The 19,969-nt window shown below is 50.0% G+C and overlaps 2 protein-coding genes across 9 annotated transcripts in view; one reads left to right on the top strand and one right to left on the bottom strand.

Annotated features, from left to right (window-relative positions):
- Nucleotides 1-16,713, bottom strand: part of HMOX2 (heme oxygenase 2) — a 38,001-nt gene extending 21,288 nt beyond the window's left edge. Inside the window, exon 1 of one of the 3 annotated variants that reach the window (XM_044746278.2) lies at nt 16,325-16,713. The gene's annotated coding sequence lies outside the window, so the exon portion shown is untranslated. Of the gene's footprint in view, nt 1-1,929; nt 2,067-5,530; nt 6,132-16,324 lie in introns of those variants that run through there. The other 2 variants (XM_070485043.1, XM_044746277.2) reach the window with 2 other exon arrangements.
- Nucleotides 2,013-15,024, top strand: NMRAL1 (NmrA like redox sensor 1). 6 transcript variants are annotated; one of them, XM_070485044.1, is made up of 7 exons: nt 2,013-2,131; nt 4,450-4,609; nt 6,639-6,712; nt 9,086-9,324; nt 11,414-11,663; nt 13,284-13,474; nt 14,740-15,024. In XM_070485044.1, the coding sequence occupies exons 3-7, from the start codon at nt 6,673-6,675 to the stop codon at nt 14,917-14,919; spliced, it is 900 nt and encodes a 299-aa protein (XP_070341145.1). In that variant the 5' UTR covers nt 2,013-2,131; nt 4,450-4,609; nt 6,639-6,672; the 3' UTR covers nt 14,920-15,024. The 6 variants fall into 6 exon arrangements, with proteins under 6 accessions (XP_070341145.1, XP_044602215.1, XP_014688559.1 ...); XM_070485045.1 differs by lacking the exon at nt 2,013-2,131 and adding an exon at nt 4,042-4,232; XM_044746280.2 differs by lacking the exon at nt 4,450-4,609 and having other exon boundaries at nt 2,063-2,131.
- Nucleotides 16,714-19,969: the final 3,256 nt, after the last annotated feature.

Consider the following 19,969-nt stretch of genomic DNA (forward strand, 5'->3'; position numbering starts at 1 on the left):
TTTTAAAGATTTTATTTTTCCTTTTTCTCCCCAAAGCCCCCCAGCACATAGTTGTATATTTTTAGTTGTGGGTCCTCCTAGTTGTGGCATGTGGGACGCTGCCTCAGGATGGCTTGATGAGTGGTGCCATGTCCGCGCCCAGGATCCGAACTGGCGAAACAACCGGCCACCAAAGCAGAGCTCGCGAACTTAACCACTCGGCCATGGAGCTGGTCCCCAAGGGAGTCAGTTTTTAAAGGAAGCCCAAAAGATGAAGGTAGCCCAAAAGCCCCAGCTGTCTAGTTTTGCTTTTCAACAGACTCGACAAGGAGTGAGCTAAAGGTAACAAATTAATACCCTATTTTCTCTAACTCATTTTCTCTGTGGCATTTCTAGCGTAGCTCATACTCCTGACTCTGGTGACTCACAGCATTTCACCTTACTGACCCAAGCAAAGGAAAAAAAGCAAATCAAGCAAGACAGCAGGGGAATCACAGATTTTCCTCTTCACATCCCCAGTTAGACGAGGTCACTCAACCAGTGCGCATTTCCAAAGCCCCTCGAATGCCCCCACCCTCACCAGTGTTGGCTTAGGTGCTGCATCTGAAATTTTGTCCAATTTCACCAAGTAAACTTGTAAACGCCCAAGTGAACTGCGAGCTCCTGATAAGCTCGTGATGTTTTGTCTTGGGATGTTTCTTGAAAAAAAAAACTAATGAACAAAGCACAGATTTACTAATATATATTCCTTATCCCCCACCTCACAAAAGGAAAATCGTAATTTTTAACATGGGAGTTAAAATTTTAATCAGAACACACTGGTTAATGCCATACCAGAAATTCAAATACACAAAACCAGTAAGTTTCCGTTTCCTTCTACTTAGGAGGAGAGTTTAGGGGGAAGAGGAAGACAGTTTAAGTAACAGAATCCATTTCCAATCCCTACAACTCTGTTCAGGAAAGAGCAGCGGATCCGGAGGCAGATGACCAAGACCATCTGCGCCGTCTTCCTGGTTGTGGGATGCAGGTCAAGTCACTGAACCGATTCTCCTCATTAAGCCCATCTTACAGGTGGGGAAACGTCCCACTCAGAGAATTTTGGAAGGGGCCGAGCGCGAGGGGGGCTTCCTGAACCGCGGAGCGCCGTTCGAGGTTCCTTGTTTTCAATCACGCTCCGCCTTGCCTGCTGCAGAGCCCTGAACGTTAACACGACGAGGGACGACAGCCACCGGCCACGCAACGGGTTCATCAGAACCGAGGCAATCGGCGTGACCCAGACGGGCCCTGCGCCCTTGCCAGGCCAATACCTACATCCAGGGCCCGACAGGCGCCCTCCCTGCCCGGACAGACCGGCTGCCCCCGGCGTCGATCCCTCCCACTCTGCGCTCCGCACCGCGGCGGCCGCGGGCCCCCAGTGGAGTCACGACAGTGACTCAAAGGGCCCTTCCGACGGGGGTGAGTCACGAGCAAGGAGGGCAAAGGCCCGGCCCCCGCCCACAGCCCGCCACGCCGGGGCGACCTCCGACCCCGGGCAGGCCGGGTCCTCGCGGGCCACGGGGGACGGGCGCCGCGGGCCGGGCGGTCGGAGGCTGCACCACCCCGCGCCGGGAACGCCAACGGCACACGCGGCGACCCCGGGGTCACCTCGCCCGGCGCACTCTGGACGCCGGGAGGGGGCCCAATGGGGACCAGCGCGAACGGCGGCTCGGGCCTCCCCGGGCCTCGGAACGGTAGTCTAGGAAGCGGGGCCCCCTACGCCGGGCCCCCTCCCCCGCTTCCCCGCTTCCGGCCGTCCCCTGCCCCCCGCCCCGCCCCGCCCTCCGGGTCTTCCCGAGGCCGCGCCGGGGACGCAGGGGGCCGCGGCCCATCCAGCCCAGCTCCCCAGAGTCCGGGCCGGTGAGGTCCGCCGAAGAGCCCGCGGGAAGGCCCGACAGGGCGCGGGCCACTCACCGACCACGAGTCCGCTCTACCGTCCTTCAGTCCCCGCGTCCCCGCGTCCGTCACCTTCTCCCTCAGGAGCCGCGGCCGCCGCAGCCGAGCGGGCGGGCGCGAGGGCGGCCGACGTGCGCACGCAGCGGGGGCGGGGCCTGCGGAGGACACGCCCCTGCGGCGGCGCGTGGCTGCCCTCTGGGAGTCCAGGTCCTCCGCGGAGGTAGGTTGCTCGGGCTGAGGGGCGGCATTCCTGAGAGCTGGTGTTTATGAGGACGCCTCCGGGGTACGCGCTTCCCTGGCCCAATGTCACCGCCTAGTCAGGCTCCTCTGGCGCGGGGCTCCACCTGCCCTTTCCGTTCCGCCACTCTGGCTTCCCGTCATTTTCTTAACCATCCGGCTGGCTACAGATTAAATGACTGGTCATGTCCGGTGTTGACAAAGGTATGGGAAATATGCAGTGTTTGTGGGAGTTATGGGGAAGCGGGGGATAATTTAGCAACTCTCTTAAAGTGGGCATCTTCCTTGATCGAACAGTCTCACTTCTGGGTAGCTATTCTAGAGAAACACTTGCAAGAACCCAAAGAGACACAAACGAGGAAGGTCATTGCAACACCTAACAGGATACTCCCTTTCGGTGAAAACCTTGAAACAACCTAAATGCCCATTAGAAGAGGATGGGGTGGGCGTGGACAGGGGCACATCCATTCAATAGTGTTGTGCCACAGTTAAAAAGGCAGAGCAGACACCTGAGGGAGGACATTAAATAGAAAGGGGGAAAAGCAAGCTGTAGGAAAATACAAAAATACATTAGAAAGTATGTAAATTAACCTAAAAAACAAATATTGAACTCTTAATAATGTGTACGCTGAAGTGTTTAAGGTTGAAGGGTACTAATGTCTGCAACTTACTTGAAATGCATCAAAAAATAAGATAGTTGATGGATGGATAGACATCTGATAAAGCAAATACAGCAAAATGTTAAGATTCCAAGAATCTAAGTGTTAAGTATATGAATGTCCACTATACAGTTCTTTCAACTTTTCTGTATGTTTATAAACTTTTGTGGATGCGAATAATTCATAATCTATAAATCAAAATTGGGGTGAGTTTATTATGAGCCAACCCTAAGGATATATAACCCAAGAGAGTACCTTCACAAAGAAGTGGAGGGTACAGAGTGGTTATATACCGTCTTAGAACAAGGAGTATACATCACATATGATAGAAATGTCCCTTTTACAATAGTCACGAGATTACTTTGCTGGCACAGCAGATCAATGGTCATGAGGTAAGTATGGTAGATGGATAATTAATCCTTAGTTTCTAGGAAAAGATGCTTATCCTCAAGGAAATGCTGATATGGGGGGAAGCTACATCCCTCTCTTTAAGGGCATCATTCTTGTCTTTGGGACATTGTAAATGTTTAAAGTAGATGTACAAGCCATGCTCAACAGGCCATATCAGGCCTTTTGGAAAGACAAGATCAGGCCAAATTAGTTTTAAACAAAATAGCTTCCTCATATATTCCAATATATCCTATTGCTTGTCATTTATTCATCATTTTCATAATAAAATTTGGGGGAAAATATATTTAGATGATCCTTCTTATCTTTTTTAACTTCACAATGTTATCTTTCTATACATTCATGTTTAGGTATGTAAATGTATCCAAAAGCTGAGAAAGTTTACACACTAGAATGACAGAGGGAGGTCAAGGGTCACTTGTGCTTTATCTGTATAATTATTTATGAGAATGTATAAATGCATTAGGTATTTCTTGGCTATCAAAATCAAATAAAAAAGAATGAATTTTAAGAAAGACATAACAGGAAGTACACACTGTTCTGCCCCATGCCCCAAACACACACACACATAAAATTGAATTAAACTGTGAAGCACTGATTGAAGGAGACGGTGCTGCAAAGTTTCACATGAGATAACATGAGGCTTAGCCTGTGCCTGACACAGAGGAGGAGCCCAGAAAAGGGTTCCCACTGTTATCAGTACATGTCACTGGGCTGGGTGAACTGGCGAGTGCTTTGCAGGAAGTCCTTTGTGGGATATAAAGTCCCACAGAAGTGCTGAGTCATGGCAGAGCACACACTAGTTAGTAGCCAAATCTCTTCCCTCAGCCCTCAGGGGACCTCTGGGTTGTGGGCTGGATGGGGCTTCAAGAGACCAGACCTTTGCCCAGGCTGCCAATCTGCCAGCCCACTTCCTGACAGCCCCCTGGCACCAGCACCACTGGCCAGAAGCCCAGGGGCAGAGATGCCATTCCCTGCTTCTCATTGCCTATACTGACCTCCAAGCTGCAGGTTCAGGTAAGCAAAAAGGCACTGGAGTTGCCTGGGTCCCAATATGGCCCTGGGATGCTACTCAATTAAACCTGGCACCAGGACTGGCTTCAAGGGCTTTTGACCCGAGTAGTTGCATGGGGTCCCACACTCAGGACTCTGCACTTGGTTTAAAGCTCCGCTTTTGCTGTCTTGAAATTCTTAGTAACTTTTTAATAAGGAATCCTGCATTTTCATTTTGCAGTGGGCCTTGCAAATTACGCAGCTGGTCCTGCTGGATGTCTTCTTGTTTGGATTTATTTCTTTGAAGTGGAGACTGTGGAACATCAGGTTTTGTGGTTTATCCCCATGCAGTTTGTCAACACAAAATAACCAATAACCATTCTATAGATAAGAGAGATAAGGTGAGTTTTACTTGAGCCAGAGTGAGGACTATAACCTGGGAAGGCCTTTTCCAGAAAGGAAGAAGCATGGTTTTCTGTACAGTCTTATACCTTTTTAGGACAAAGGACATATATTAAACATGCCTGGGATACATATTCATCAAAGTTTCAAAGAGGTATTCAGTTGCAAAATTAGCAGGTCAACATGACCCTGATGCCAGGAAAGAGACTAATAGCGGCGTTACTAATAGGGTGTAGGAGGGAAAGTAAGCTTTCTTAAGAGAGTGCTTTCTTTGCTGTAATGAGTAAAGCAGATGTACAATGTATGTTTGATAGGCCACATGAGGCTTTTTTTAGTTCAAGCGGAATCAGTATTGAATCAGAATAGTTAGCCCATATACCACACTATGTGAAAATCTCTTGTCAAATTGAAGAAAAACCTCATCTGTTATCAAAGGAATATGCACTTGGGTTCCATTTAGTAGGTATTTATTGAGTTCCTACGAAGTACTGGACATTGTGCCAGGAGGGTGAGATACAGAGACAAAAAAATACATGGGCCAGCTCTCAGTAAGCCCTCGGTCTAATATGGTAAAGACAATTTTGCCAGTGGGATAGAGATGGGAGTGGAACAGGAGTAGTTAGCCTAGCCTAGAAGTCAGGGAGGGCTTCCTGAGGAGGTGATGGTTATGTGGAGTCTTAAGGAACGAGTAGGAGTTAGCCCTATCTCAGAGGAAGGTATTCCAGGCAAACTACAGTCTGAGCACAGACGCATAATGTTACAGGGTGTGGAGACTACAGAGGTTTATGCAAGATAAACACACAGATGGTATCTTCATTTATAAATGTAAACACAAGTAAACATAAATAAGTATTTATTAAAATAAATACATGCATCTTATGATAAAGACCAATATTTTACATAAATAAAATACACGTTACCTTGTGGGTTGTCTCCGCCACCAGATTCAGGAAAATAATACCAGTTTTAGTTTGATTTCCCTGTAACTCCAGTGCCTCGCAGATGTTTACACAACTAGTCAAGAAGCGAATATTTACGGAGCACCTACTTTGTGCCAGGGACTATTTTAGGTGCTGGAAATTCAGCAGTGAAAACAGACAAGCGCCTGCTGTCACAAATCTGACATTCCCGGGTGGGTCAATACACATTTTGCAATGAATGAATGAAAGAAAAAATGAATGCTCTTATCCAGTCAGCAGTACGTTTTCAGAAGAGGAGTGGCATGGTCATTTTTGAGTCATTTCAGTTGAACACAAGGAAATCTCACTTTTCTGTTAAAAAGAACGCACATCCGTGCAAGTAGGAGCAATCTCAAACGTGAGTCAGGCACACAAGAAGTCGGAAAGGGCCTCAGAGGGTTAAGACTCACGGATACAGATTTAATTATCTTTACGTAACACCCCGTATCTGAAGTTCAGATGTTCATACAAGATGAAGAGGTAATTTTTTTTTTTTTTTGGCTTCGAGCCGTCCAGCCTCTGCGCGTGCATTTCGCTCGTACCCGACGACCTACGCAAACTCGGTTTGCGCACGCGCGGGGCAGGCACGTCCCGAACGTCCGCCCAGCGCCGCGGGAGCCGGGACGAAACACCCGCGCCCGTGGAGGGGGGATGGCGGCAGCTCCGCTCAGAGTCGGGCCCCGTCGGCGGGAGTTCAGAAGCACTGAGGCCTGGGGTCCTTTCCCGCGGGGCGGCCGAGAAAGGGTGGCTTTGCCAGGGTGGGGCTGGAGCTGCAGGCGGGGGTCGGTGCCCTTCGCACGGTTCCACCCTCCCCCTCCACGGTGGACTCGGCTGCGAATATCGCGGTCTTTTCTGACCGTTTCCCACCTAGTACGCGGCGGAGAGGTGATGCTGGCTTGGGAGGGGATCCGTGCTGGGGGTGGGGGGCGAGGGGCGGGGCTGGGGCTCGCGGGCCCCCGATCTCTCCCGACCGGCGCCCCCTCGGTCCTCGGCGGTGCAGGAGCAGATCGTTCTGGGTGGGGACCCCTGGCCCAATCCTCGTCAACCTCGCGCCTTGCACGCCCCCCAGGCCTCTCCCGACCGCATTTCCTGCCCCGGCTCGCATGGCGCACCAGAAGCTGGTGGTGGTGTTTGGAGCCACGGGTAAGTGGAACCCGAGTCCGAGGCTTCACGGGCGCAGGATTCCCTGGAGTGGCCAGCCCAGAGGTCCAGCCGGCCCAGCCCCGCAGAGCCAGGGCGCCCCCCAGCGCCGGGAGACGCCCTCGGGGTCTGGAGGGAGGAGTTAGATGGCTCGCACCCCAGACTCAATGTAGGGCCTTGGGGCAGGACCTAAGCACAGATTCCCATTGAAATTTTTTATTATTATTATTAGTTTGGTAAGGGAGATTGGCCCTGAGCTAACATGTGTCCCAGTCTCCCTCTATTTTGTGTGTGGAACACCACTACAGTATGGTTTAATGAGCAGTGTGTAGGTTCGCACCAGGATTCCAACCGAGAAACCCAGCCACAGAAGCCGAGTGCTGGAACTTAACCGCTACACCATGGGCTGGCTCCCCCATTGAATTTTCTTAAATTAATTACATTAACTTTTTTGAATAAGTAGTAGTTGCACATAATACCCAAATTAAAATCTCCCTCTCACCTCTTCCTTCCCCACCCATCCATCAGTTATCAAGTTCTTTGAGTATCCAACCAGACAGATTAGCTGTATCTAAATAGATATTATTTTTTAAATGGTAGCATTTTATTTTGCCCCCAACTGTTTTCTTCTTTCCTATATATATTTTTTAAATGTAAACAGCTTATTGAGATATAAATCACATGCCATACAATTCACCCATTTACAGTGTGCAGTTCACTGGTTCCTAGTATAATCACAGAGCTCTATGACCATCACTACAATCAGTGTTACAAGATCTCATCACCCCCAAAAGAGACCCCATACCCACTAGCAGCCACTCTCCATTGTCCCTCGGCTTACCCAGACCCTGGCAGCCACCAGTCTGCTCTCTGTCTCTGTAGATTTGCCTGATCTGGACATTTCATATGAATGGAATCATAGGCTATGTGACCTTTTGTGACTGGCTTCCTTCACTTAGTATAATGTTTTCAAGGTCCATCCATGTTGTAGTATGTGTCAGAACTTCATTCCTTTTTGTGGCTGAACAATACTCCATTGCATGGATAGACCACACTTTGTTTATCCATTCATCTGTTAATAGACGTTTGTGTTCTTTCCACTTTTTGGTTATTTTGAAAAATGCTGCTATGAACATTCATGTACAAGTTTGTTGGTTTTTTTTTTTTTTCCGCTTGAGGAAGATTAGCCCTGAGCTAACATCTCTGCCAGTCTTCCTCCACTTGCTTGATGTGTGGGTTGCTGCCACAGCATGGCTGGCGAGTGGTGTAGGATCCAAACACGAACCCCAGCCACTGAAGCAAAGCATACCGAACTTAACCACTATGTCACAGGGCCGGCCCCCATGTACAAGTTTTTGTGTGGGCATATGTTTTCACTTGAGTATATACCTAGGAGCGAAATTGCTGGATCCTAGTGTAAGTCTGTGTTTAGCATTTTGAGGAACTGCCAGACTGTTTTTCAAAGCGCCTGCACATTTTACGTCCCCACCACAACTGTATGAAGGGAGTTTAGTTTCACAATTTGCCTTTTCCACTCTAGGACATGTCATGGTCACCTGTCCAAGTCATACATACAGATCTGTCACATTCTTTTTAATCACTTTTATGCGGACTTACCACTTATTTAACCAGTTTCCTACCAAAGAACAGTTAAGTTGTGTGTAAATTTCCACTTTTGCAAATGGTGCTATAGTCACTGTTCTTGTACGTACATATACGAATGATTTTCATTTACTTCCTTTCGATGATTTTAATTTTTACAATTTTCTTGGTATAGGTAATAAGGTAATACTTTATTAAGCTGACAGCTGAGTAGATGGGTATTGGTATCCATTTTTGTATGTGCTAAATGTTTCATAATATATTTTTAAATTTTTATAAAAGTTTAAGTGATGCCTGCTAAAACATGGATGAACCTTGAAAACAATATGCTCAGTGAGAGTGTCACTCAGTGACACACACATAGTGTGTGATTCCATGTATATGAAATGCCCAGAATAGGCAAATCCACAGAGACAGAAAGTAGATGAGTGTTGCCAGGGGCTGGAGGCGGGGAGAACGGGGAATGACTGTTGATGGATATGGATTTTCTTTTTGGGGCAATGAAAATGTTCTAAAATTGACTGTGGAAATGGTTGCACACTCTGAAGAACCAAAAGCCACTGCACTGTACACTTTAAAAGGGTGAACATTATGGTAAGTGAATTCTATCTCAGTAACACTGTTACTTAAAAAATGCTGTAAGGTGAGTTTCGTGAGGATGACAGGAGAAAGTGTCTACGGTGTTTGCTGTGGCGGAGCATTCCCTTCTGGGCTTCACCCTTTGCAGGACCCCCAGGCAGGTCCGACCCTGCACACCTTTCTGACTCATCGCAGGTGCCCAGGGAGGCTCCGTGGCCCGGACGCTCCTGGAAGACGGGACATTCAGGGTTCGAGTGGTGACCCGGGACCCTGGGCAGAAGGCAGCGAAGGAGCTGAGGCTGCGGGGTGCAGAAGTGGTGCAGGGAGACCAGGATGACGAGGCCAGCATGGAGCTGGCCCTGACGGGGGCTCATGCCACCTTCATCGTGACCAACTACTGGGAGAACTGCAGCCAGGAGCAGGAGGTCAAGCAGGTGAGGGCATGCGGGAGGGTGTGGGGAGGCTGGGGCTAGGAGCTGGGCATCCTAAAGGGAGCTCCCAGGTCCCAGCTGGTTGCTGGGAGGCAGCTCTGACTTGCCAGAGAGGTGTTGACCCTGCCCAGGACCACTGACCACTGCAGACCTTTCCCCTCCTGTCCCGTGCAGACCTCCTAGACTTTGATGAGGGCAGGAGGTGATTGCTTTCTCATCCAGTAACTTTTTTTTTAGGCATCACTCGTCTACTGTACAATTTGCCCTTTTAAAGTTAAAAATTCAGTGGTTTTTAACATGTTCACAGAGTTGGGCAGCCATCACCACTGCCTAATTCCAGAACATTTTCATCACCCCAAAAAGAGACCCCATATCTGTGAGCAGTCACTCCCCATCCCCCCTCCCCCCAGCCCCAGGCAACCATTAGTCTACTTTGCCATCAAGTGACTTTTCACATTTCCTAAAAAACCAACTCTGTTGACCTGTAATTTTCTTATAATAAGATGCACACATTTTAATTGTACATTTTAATGAAATTTGAAAATAAACCCATATAACTGCCATTCTAATCAAAATATAATACATTTCCATCATTCCAGAAGTCTCCCATGTTCCCTTTCACATGTTTTGATCCCAAGATCATATGAACTCCAAATCACATGATCTGTGTTTCCCTTTATTCTGTTTTCCACCCAGATTCTCTCTAGTTAGGGGGTTATTGACTCCACGTGGCGGGGGGAGAGATATGTCTGAGATGGAAAACCATGAGACATGGCCATCTTTTTGTCACTTTGAAAATGGAGACACTGGCCCAGTGCCTGTCACATAGAAGGTGCCCAGGTATTTGTGGAAAAGGCAGCAGGCTGAGAACCATGCTCTTCCGACTCCAGCCCTGCCTCGTCTGCGGCGAGCTGCAATGTGGCTGTGGACGTGTAACTTCCCTGCTCTGGTCTTTGTTTTCTTCCTCTGAAAATAAAGGGAGATTTGATTGGACCACTGGTCTCCAGATTTGTTCTTAGCCTTCACCCTTCCCTCGATTACAGTCTTACGTGGAAGCCCATTCCATAGGGTGGACAAAGACAGCTTTTCTGGTTGAAGCGGATGTTGTCTCATGATTCTGGCAGCCTGTATTAGTATTCCACGGTTGCTGTAACAAGTGACCACAAGCCAAGTGGCTTAAAACAACAGGAATTTATTTATTGTCCATGATTCTGGAGGCCACAAGTTCAAAATCAAGGTATGAGCAGGGTCACGTCCCTCCCAAGGCTCTAGGGGAGATTTCGCTCCCTGCCTCTTCCAGCTTCTGGTGGCTGCTGGCTCTCCTTGTGGCCACATCATTCCAGTCTCTGCCTCTGTCTTCCCATGGTCTTCTCTTTGTGTCTTCTCCTCTTCTGTCTCTTAGAAGGGGACACTTGTCACTGCATTGAGAGCCCACCTGGGTATTCCAGGATGATCTCATCTCTAGGCCCTTAACTTAATTATATCTGCAGGGACTCTTTTTCCAAATAAGGTCACATTCACAGCTTCCAGGGGTTAGGACGCGGAGGCCACCATCCAGCCCCCTGCACAAGCTTATGCAGCAGGTAGTGTTGCTGTCCCTGTTTAACCAGTGAGGCCAGAACTGTTAGACCCCTTGTCCTGGATCACACAGCTAGTACCATGCGGAGACGGGTCTGGAACCCAAACAGCCTGTGTGCTTAACCCCTGAGCTGTAGCTCCTCCCTAGTGGACTCTGGGGCTCTCCAAGGAAGACATCTTAGCACTGTGGACAGGGTGCTCTGCCAGAGCAGGCAGAGATGGGAAACCTCTGTGTGGGCCTTCCCCAGGCCACACACCTGCCCACCCTCAGATTGCACATGAGTGGGCCGTGGTCAAGCACAACCAAAAGTAGAACAACCCGGATGATGTAGAGAAGAGACGCTATGGTTCTGTGGGTGGTAGAGGGCTTACCATCCCATGATCAGGGTGTGGTGTCATGTATGAATATCATTCCGGAACAGGGAGCCTTATCACAGGGGTCCATGGTGTCAGGGCCATGACTGGGGACACACATCCTCCTTCCTAGCTTGGTGCTTTCTCCTTTCCTGCCCAGGGAAAGCTGCTAGCTGATCTGACCAAGCGCCTGGGCCTTCGCTACGTGGTCTACAGTGGCCTGGAGAACATCAAGAAGCTGACGGCGGGGAGATTGGCTGCGGGCCACTTTGATGGCAAAGGGGAGGTGGAGGAATATTTCCGGGACATCGGCGTTCCCATGACCAGCGTGCGGCTGCCCTGCTATTTCGAGAACTTACTCTCTTACTTCCTGCCCCAGAAAGCCCCAGGTGGAAAGAGCTACTTGCTGAGTGAGTGTCCTTCCTCCTTCCTCAGTGTCTGCTTTCACCACATGCAGCTGTGGGTGTCACAGAAAGCGGGCTTGTTGTCAGATGGTTCTGGGTCTGAGCCCTGGCTATCTCACATTAGGCCTGTGACTGAGCAAGGCGTGTAGCCTCACTGGGCCTCTGCTTCCTATTCTGTGCAATGGGTGTAACTTTCTCAGGGGTGATGAGAAAATCTGCCGAGGTGTGGTGAGGTGATGCTTTGTCCAGTGGAAAGCTTTCCAGAGACAAGTGCAGTATCTTTACTTCTTCAGAGATAAGGAGAGGATTTGGAAGTACATAGATCAGTTGTAGATTCTACAAAGTAGGAAAGTACTTTCTTCTCAGTGCCCGTTTACAAATCTGTAAATGAGCTGGATGTCCTGGACCCCTGGCTTGGAGAGAACTTTCTGCAACTTGTATCCTGCCAATCAGCCAGTGGGTTAAAGCAGGATGCTCAGGAGGCCAGAGTGGGGGGCGGTCAGTCCCTCAGCCGGCCACCCCTTACCCTCTCTGTGAACGCCAGCTTCCCCTCTGTTGAGTCTGGCCCACCAGTGTGCAGGGTCTGGTCCTAGTGTTGGCACACTGGCACCCCCTTTATAGTTTGCAGAGCTTTATTCAGGGGACAGGGGTATCCCTTGTGTTCAGTCTGTGCGTTGGGGCTCCATCCCCACCAGGTGCCTGTGGGACCTCAGTGGGCAGCTGCAGTGGCCCCTTTAATAGGTGAGGACAGTGGCAGGACCCAGGCACTCCTGGCGCCACATCTAAACGCTGCTCTGCGTCTCCATCTACCAAACTGACTTGGCAGGTAGAGACACTCATAAATTCAGCACATTTCTGGAGTGCTGTTGAGTGCTGCTCTGGGCTAGGCCCTGGCCTCTGGCTAATCAAGCACTCTTGTAATTGAGTTGGTGTTTGGAATGCCACCCACAGGTTTCCACATCAGGAATCCAGGAGGTGACGAAGTACAGCAGGGTCCACGCCTCAGGAGTGGTGGGGCCCCAGGGACGCCAGCCCATATCCGGGGACCTTTCAAAGCCCCTTCCTTGGGGCCGGCCCGGTGGCGCAGCGGTGAAGTGTGCACGTTCCACTTCTCAGCAGCCTGGGGTTCACTGGTTCGGATCCCGGGTGCAGACATGGCACCACTTGGCAAAAGCCATGCTGTGGTAGGCATCCCACGTATAAAGTAGAGGAAGATGGGCACAGATGTTAGCTCAGGGCCAGTCTTCCTCAGCAAAAAGAAGAGGATTGGCAGTAGTTAGCTCAGGGCTAATCTTCCTCAAAAAAAAAAAGGCCCCTTCCTTTCCTGTCCCCTTTGTCCCCATCTCAGCCCTGGGAGGGGAGAGCAGGTCCGGGGTTCTTCTCCATCCTCTAAGAGTGGAGTAACAGGGCTCAGAGAGTTGAAACAGCGTGCCGAGGTGGCAGAGCTCGGATCGCATCCCAGTGCAGTTCCACTGCTGCTTCTGCTTTACACAGACACCAGGAGGTGTCCAAGTTGTGCCAAGCGCTGACCTGTGCACACGTCCAGTCAATTAGCTGGTGGGAATACCAGCTTCAACTCCTCGGAGTCACGCTCTAGCCCATCTCTCTTCCCCACCCCCCCCCCAGGCTTGCCCATGGGTGACGTTCCCATGGACGGCATGTCCGTGAGCGACCTGGGTCCTGTGGTGCTCAGTCTGCTGAAGATGCCAGAAGAATACGTTGGCCAGAACATTGGGCTCAGTACCTGCAGGCACACAGCAGAAGAGTATGCCGCCCTGCTCTCCAAGCACACCGGGAAGGCTGTGCGTGACGCCAAGGTGGGCCCCTGCTGCCCCAGGCTGGGGGCTTGGTGATGGCTCAGCTCCCGCGAGGGGACTCTGGCAGCCATGGTCAGGTTGTCTTAACCCCCAGAATGGCTCTGTGGGCAGTAAGGAATGGGTATCTGGGGCTGCCCCATTGCTCTCTGAGCAAGGTACACCTGAATTCATCATCGCTGTAAACGTTTATGTTGTGCTGTTTCTGGGAGCCAAGTGTGGCTGCCAAGTGAAATTTCTGGCTTACATGGTTGACCAAGTGGCAAGGAAGGTTTCCAGGAAGAAGGGACAGTAGGGGCCAAGGCAAGGAGGCACGAAAACGCAGAGTGTGCTGGGGCCCTCTGGGATGTGACTTGAGGGAGGGGAAGGGGAAAGAGGCCAAAGAGATGGGCCCCACCCCTGACCCCGTGACTTGGCCTGGCTAGGTGGGCAGGAGGCCCACGGTTCCCTCCTCTCCCTGCTGACCCTCGGCCTTCCTGTCCAGCCCCCCAGGTGCCTTGTTTCTTGTTTGTCATTCCCGTCATGAAAGTAAGACCCCCTCATTAAAGAAAATCTGGGAAACCCCGAGTTGTTACAAGAGAGAACCACGCACAGAGCCCACACCCAAGCAGAGCAGTGATGGGGAGGAGGCTGTGGCAGGACACATTTTGGGCTGGTCAGACCCCAAGACTCAGATCCTGTTCCCAGCCTTTAACACCCACGAGTGTGTAACCTGGGGCACGGTCCCTGACCCCTCGCTGCCTCAGTTTCCTCATCTATAAAATGGGTGTGTGCAGAGTATCCACCTCCTTGGGATGCTGTGAGGATTGAGTGGAATAATTGACATAAACGCCTCCTTAGCACGGTGAAACGCACTGGAAACTGTGCACTAAATGGCCATATATTTCTGTCTTAACACAGAATGGCCTGAGGCAGGTCGTAGAGGATTTGAGGAGCTGAGGAGTTAGGATTGAGTTTGGTCAGGAAAAGGGAACAGCTTTGGCTTTTGAGCATGAAAGTGACATGAGCAGAGTTCTGACTTAGAAGGGACTGAGAAGTTTTCATCTCACGATCTTGAAAGAACAGGATTTAAACTGACCTACAACAGTGGTTTTCGAACTTTCATCTCTTTAGTAGAACATTTTTAGATGAACTCTCAGTGAGGCCCTCAGTGCCAGCAAGGTGCCAGCAGTGCAGCTCTGGTTGTGGGAGGTCGGGAGGCCCCAGCCCCCAACGCCTCAGGGCACTGAGGTGCTGACAGACCCTAACAGACACCCCTCTGCTTCCAGACAACTCCTGAGGAGTATGAGAAGCGTGGCTTCCCTGGTGCCCAGGACCTGGCCAACATGTTCCGTTTCTATGCCCTGAAACCCGACCGCAACATCAAACTGACCCTGAGGCTTAACCCCAAGGCCAGGACGCTGGACCAGTGGCTGGAGCAGCACAAAGGGGACTTTGCTGGACTCTGACCTTGCCCACCTCTCAAACCTGTCTGGGGGGACTGGAGGCACAGTCACTGTGATCCTTTCTTGTTACAAAAAATTATTTTTTAAATAAAGGCCATTGTTCTCACAGATGGCTTCCAAAAGAAGAGGGCTTTGTTTCTGGAACTGGGGTTGGGGTGGCAGCTGCTGGGGCAGCGACAGGCATGAAAATTCCAAGGGGAGTCATCAAGTGGTGAAGGCTCAGTACCCCGACCCTGCAACAAAGGAGGCTCGATGGCCAAAGAGCATTTAGTAACTGAAGACGCATGACTGATACACGATTTTAAGTTTAGTCCAACAGGCGTGAACCAGAGCACTGTGACCACAGCCCAGGGAGCAGCTCTGACCACCCTGTTTGCACATTTGAAATTCACTGACAGACCGTGGACAGAGCCCAGGGCACAGGGAGGACTCCCCACGCCAGCCAGGAGCAACGCCTTTTGACATCCCTGCACACAGCACCCTCATCTCCAGAAAGCAAGTGAGGCCAATGGTGTAGTCCTTCTTTGAGTTTGAGGGCAGGATGACTGGCCCCTTCTCCCTTCCTCTCTCCTCACTCTCCTCCTGGGCCGGGCCTGCCTCCAGGTGCAGCCCCAGGATGTGGGTGATCTTCGAAACAGGCTGGAAAAAAACGCATGAAGGAACGTGGCAGCTCTGTGGACCACAGGTCGCCATAATCGGACACTGCTGAGAAAAGGTGAGCTGCTCACAGCAAAGGCTGAGAAGTAAAACCAAGGAAGTAACAACCCTCCTTGTTTGTAGTGTCCACCAGGCTTTTAGACGGCAGGGGTGGTTCAGCCTCCCATCTCCCACTCATTCTAGAGAAGAGGAATGGAGGCCCAGAGAACACAGGTCACTCGCCCGAGGTTCTGAGGCAGCCTTATTTTTTTCTCATATGGAGTTGTGTAACCTCCATCTTTTTACTACCCAACCCTGGCCTCCATACCCATAGTCACAAAAAGGAGTAGCAGTCCTACCAAATTCATTCCATCCATTCATTCATTGCAAAAGCATATGTTTGACAACTTAACGGTGTGCTGGGCCCTAAATACAACGTTAACCAAAAAAGTGATGCTCCCTGCCTTTGAGGAGCTTAGTTTTTAGCAGGAAAGCCATGAAACATGCAATGAATGAGTATAGATTGACACAAGGGCAGCAGAGAACAGGAGGGACAAATAACAATTGGAGGAGGGGCTGTTTTAGGGGGATAGGGACAGCCTCTGAGATCTGAGGGGAGGGCAGCGAGCCTGCCAGGCAGGGTAGGAGGAGAAAGACTGAGACAGTGTGGGCTTCTGAGCCCACCCGGGTCAGCAAGAGAACACAACAGGTCATCTGCGTGCAGCCCTACATGAAGCCCAAGTTCCCCCAGACCCCAGAGTGGGAAACTCACCTATCCGGGGCTATGACTCTGCCTTGATCCTAGAATGGCCCACGGTCAGTACTGAGCCTGGGAAGAGCCCAGAGCGAACTTCAGCGAGCCGACACTGGGCTCCAGCCACTGCTCACCCACAAGCGGCAGGACCTGGGCACATCCCCAAGCCTCTCTGGTCTGCTTGCTCATCTGGTGCCGCCTGGCCAGGCTGTTGTGAGGATGCCATGAGGTCATTTGTGCCAAGCAGTGTCTGACACCCCCAGGTCATCTTCTCCCTTCTGACACATGTGGTCCAAGCTCTGCTAGCCTCTGGTCCCCTTCAGCTGCTTTCTGTCTCTCCTTCTAAAGGGTGGTACCACTGGCCCCATCCCGGATGTGGTCGAAGCAGCCCATGTCCCAAATCCAATGAAGTGGAGAGAACCATGCACATCAATTTAGGATGCCCCAGGGCTATGAACCATCCACACTGTACACAAAAACCCAATTCTGAGCAGTGAAATGACTGTATAAATAATGGTGGATACGCATCAGTAGACATCTGTCCAAACCCACAGAATGTACAGCACCAAGGGCGAACCCTCATTAATCTGTGGACTTTGGGTGATGATGACGAGTCAGTGTAGGTTCATCGGTTATGCATGTGTGGGGGCAGGGGGTATATGGGAAATCTCTGCACCTTCCTCTCAATTTTGCTGTAAATCTAAAAAATAGTCTATTAAAAAGACAACAATCCTAGTATTTTAAACCAATTTACTTGTAATAGACATTCCTGTCCACCCACTTTCCTTTCCTTGTCTCTTGGTGATAACCAAGTGTGACTGGAAAGAAAGGCCCTTTGCCCACCGCACTGAAATCAAGGTGTCCTGCCTGCCCCAGGTGCTCCTGTCCCAACACATCACTACAGGAAGAAGCACATGTGGGTCACACAGCGCAGAGTGCTGGGGAGTCCGGTCCAGCGCCACATGGAGGGGATGACTCCCAGCACACCATCCCAGTCAGATGCACCTCATGTGCCTCATCTTCTGAAATTTGGTCCCTGAAATATGTGAGCTGCCAACATTTATTTTTACTTTTTTTAAACTGGGGTAAAATATACATAACATAAAATTTCCCATTTTAACCATTTTTAAGTGTATAGTGCAGCAGCATTAAGTACATTCACCACCATCCTCTCCAGAACTTTTTCATCTTTCCAAACTGAAACTCTGTCCCCATTAAACACTAACTCCCCATTCCCCCTCCTCTGGCACGTGGCAGCTATACTCGCTGAGCTAGACTATTCTGAGTACCTCATTTAAGTAGCTGCCAACATTTTAAAAGGAGACAACATTCACAGCAACATTTTTTCTCTTTTTTTGAGGAAGATTAGCCCTGAGCTAACATCTGCTGCAGTCCTCTTTTTGCTGAGGAAGACTGGCCCTGGGCTAACATTCATGCCCATCTTCCTTTATTTTGTATGTGGGACGCCTACCACAGCATGGCTTGCCAGGGAGTGCCATGTCCGCACCCGGGATCTAAACTGGCAAACCCCAGGACGCCAAAGTGGAATGTGCACACTTAACCACTGTGCCACTGGGCCACCCCATACAGCAACATTATTGACAACAGCCAAAAAGTGGAAATAACCCAAATGTCTATCAATGAGTGAATGGATAAAAATAATCTATCCATATAATGGAATATTATTCAGCCATAAAAAAGTAAGTGTTCATAGGGGCCAGCCTGGTGGTGTAGTGGTTAAGTTCTCATGTTCCACTTCAGTGGCCCAGAGTTCGAGGGTTTGGATCCCAGGCAGAGACCTACACACTGCTCATCAAGCCATGCTGTGGCTGCATCCCACATACAAAATAGAGGAAGATAGGCACAGATGTTACCTTAGGGCCACTCTGCCTCATAAAAAAAAAAGCAAGCGCTCATACAGGCTACATGGATGAACCTTAAAACATTATGCTAAATGAAAGAAGCCAGAAAGAACCACAAAAGGCCACGTACTGTATGATTCCATTTATTTGAAATGTGCACAATAGGCAAATCTATAGGGACAGGAAGTAGATTCATGGTAGCCAGAGAATGAGGGAGTTTAGGGGGAAATGGGGAGTAACTGCTAATAGACATGGGGTTTCTTTGTGGGATGATAAAAATGTTCCAAAATTGATTGTGGTGATGGTTACAAAACCTTAAGCTAAAACCACTGAATTACACACTTTAAGTGGGTGAATTGTATGGTAGGTAAATTATATCTCAATAAAGCTGTTACCCAAAAAATGAGGTAACTGAAATCCCCACATGAAAATCTAAATGCCCAGCTTCTCTTGGAAAGCACCAGAAGATCTGGCAGCGCTGGCTCTGACTTCCTGTGTAGCCCTCTTGGCTAGAGCTGAAGAGCAGCAGTCTCCTTTAGACAGGGGAGCCAGTCTCTACCACTCCCTACTGTCTCTTGGGCAACGAGGCTGCAGATCAGTCAGTCAGTGCCCTTGGCACCTGACTTTGGACCCACTTCCCTTTTTTATGTAAAGTTTCTGACTGGCCCATTTGTGATCCTCCTTCACGAGGATCAAGCCAAATAAGCAGAACTTTTGGTTAAAAGATATAAAGTGTGTGGGGGTGGGCAAAACGGGTTAAAGGGGCACATATGTACGGTGACGGACAAAAATTAGACTGGTAGTGAGCACGATGACATATATTCAGAAATTGATAAATAATAATGTACACCTGAAACTACACAATGTTATAAACCATTATCTCAATAAAATTATTGGGAAAAAGAACAAAGTGTGGATTTCATAGTGTTTATTAACATACAACAGCGCTAAAACGTGCCTTCTGCAAAAGCCGTGACTGCTCGTATAACTCAGTGTTCAGTGATGGGCTCCAGCGTCGCAGAGCAGAGCGAAGGGCAGGGGTGGTCCCTGGATGCAAGGGAGCCGGGAGGCTTGTGGGACTGGAGAGGATTCTTGTACGTTGAAGGGGCTTTTCGTGACAGGGAAGGAAGCAAGACCAGCCACCAGAACCCAAAGGCCTGAGGAGAAGGGTAGCTCAGGTTGGAAACAAATCAGAGCAGAGACCTACAGGCCAGGAGGGAGCCAAGGTCCAGGGCCAAGTCGGCCCCATCCACATGTGACTGCGCCGTCCCTAGCCCACCCTCCCTGATAGTTCTGCAAATGCTGAGCACCCGTCTCCCTTCCCCTCCTCTCAATCCCCAAAGGCCCAGGGGCCCAGAGATACTTTTTTGTATTCTTAAATGCCTCATCTCACGCTCCTAACTCAGAGGCTGCAAAGCAGTCTGGTGACAAATGCCTGAGGAGCCACCTGTGGGAATAATCCCAGGCTTGAGTAGGGCTTGATTCTACAGCTGTTGCACTGCCACCTTCCGTCCACCCAGGAAAGGACACCTCAGCACAGCAGTAATGGTGCCTCGCTCGCAAGAAAATCCACCTTTCTCTTTCAAAATCTTCCCAACTTCTGCTTTTAACACAGGACAGGAATGGGACTTGGGTTGACTTCTCCAGGAAGGAAACCTAAGCTGCCAGGAAAGAAGCCATCCAGCTCCCCACTGCTGTGCCCAGGATTGAGGGTCGAGCCAGGCCCCCACTCAGGGTGCACCGTTCATTATACAGATGTTGCTGAATGAAGGGAAAGTATGGAAAGTGGTGGGAAGTCACT

Source organism: Equus asinus, chromosome 14, assembly GCF_041296235.1.
Source record: "Equus asinus isolate D_3611 breed Donkey chromosome 14, EquAss-T2T_v2, whole genome shotgun sequence".
In the NCBI taxonomy this organism is placed as follows: domain Eukaryota; kingdom Metazoa; phylum Chordata; class Mammalia; order Perissodactyla; family Equidae; genus Equus; species Equus asinus.

Bases quoted from the DNA above. Each gene is read 5' to 3' on its own strand.
- NMRAL1 (XM_070485044.1), top strand. From the start codon at position 6,673: ATGGCGCACCAGAAGCTGGTGGTGGTGTTTGGAGCCACGG. The intron at 6,713-9,085 runs GTAAGTGGAACC...GACTCATCGCAG, and splicing joins GGTGGTGTTTGGAGCCACGG to GTGCCCAGGGAGGCTCCGTG. The intron at 11,664-13,283 runs GTGAGTGTCCTT...CCCCCCCCCCAG, and splicing joins TGGAAAGAGCTACTTGCTGA to GCTTGCCCATGGGTGACGTT.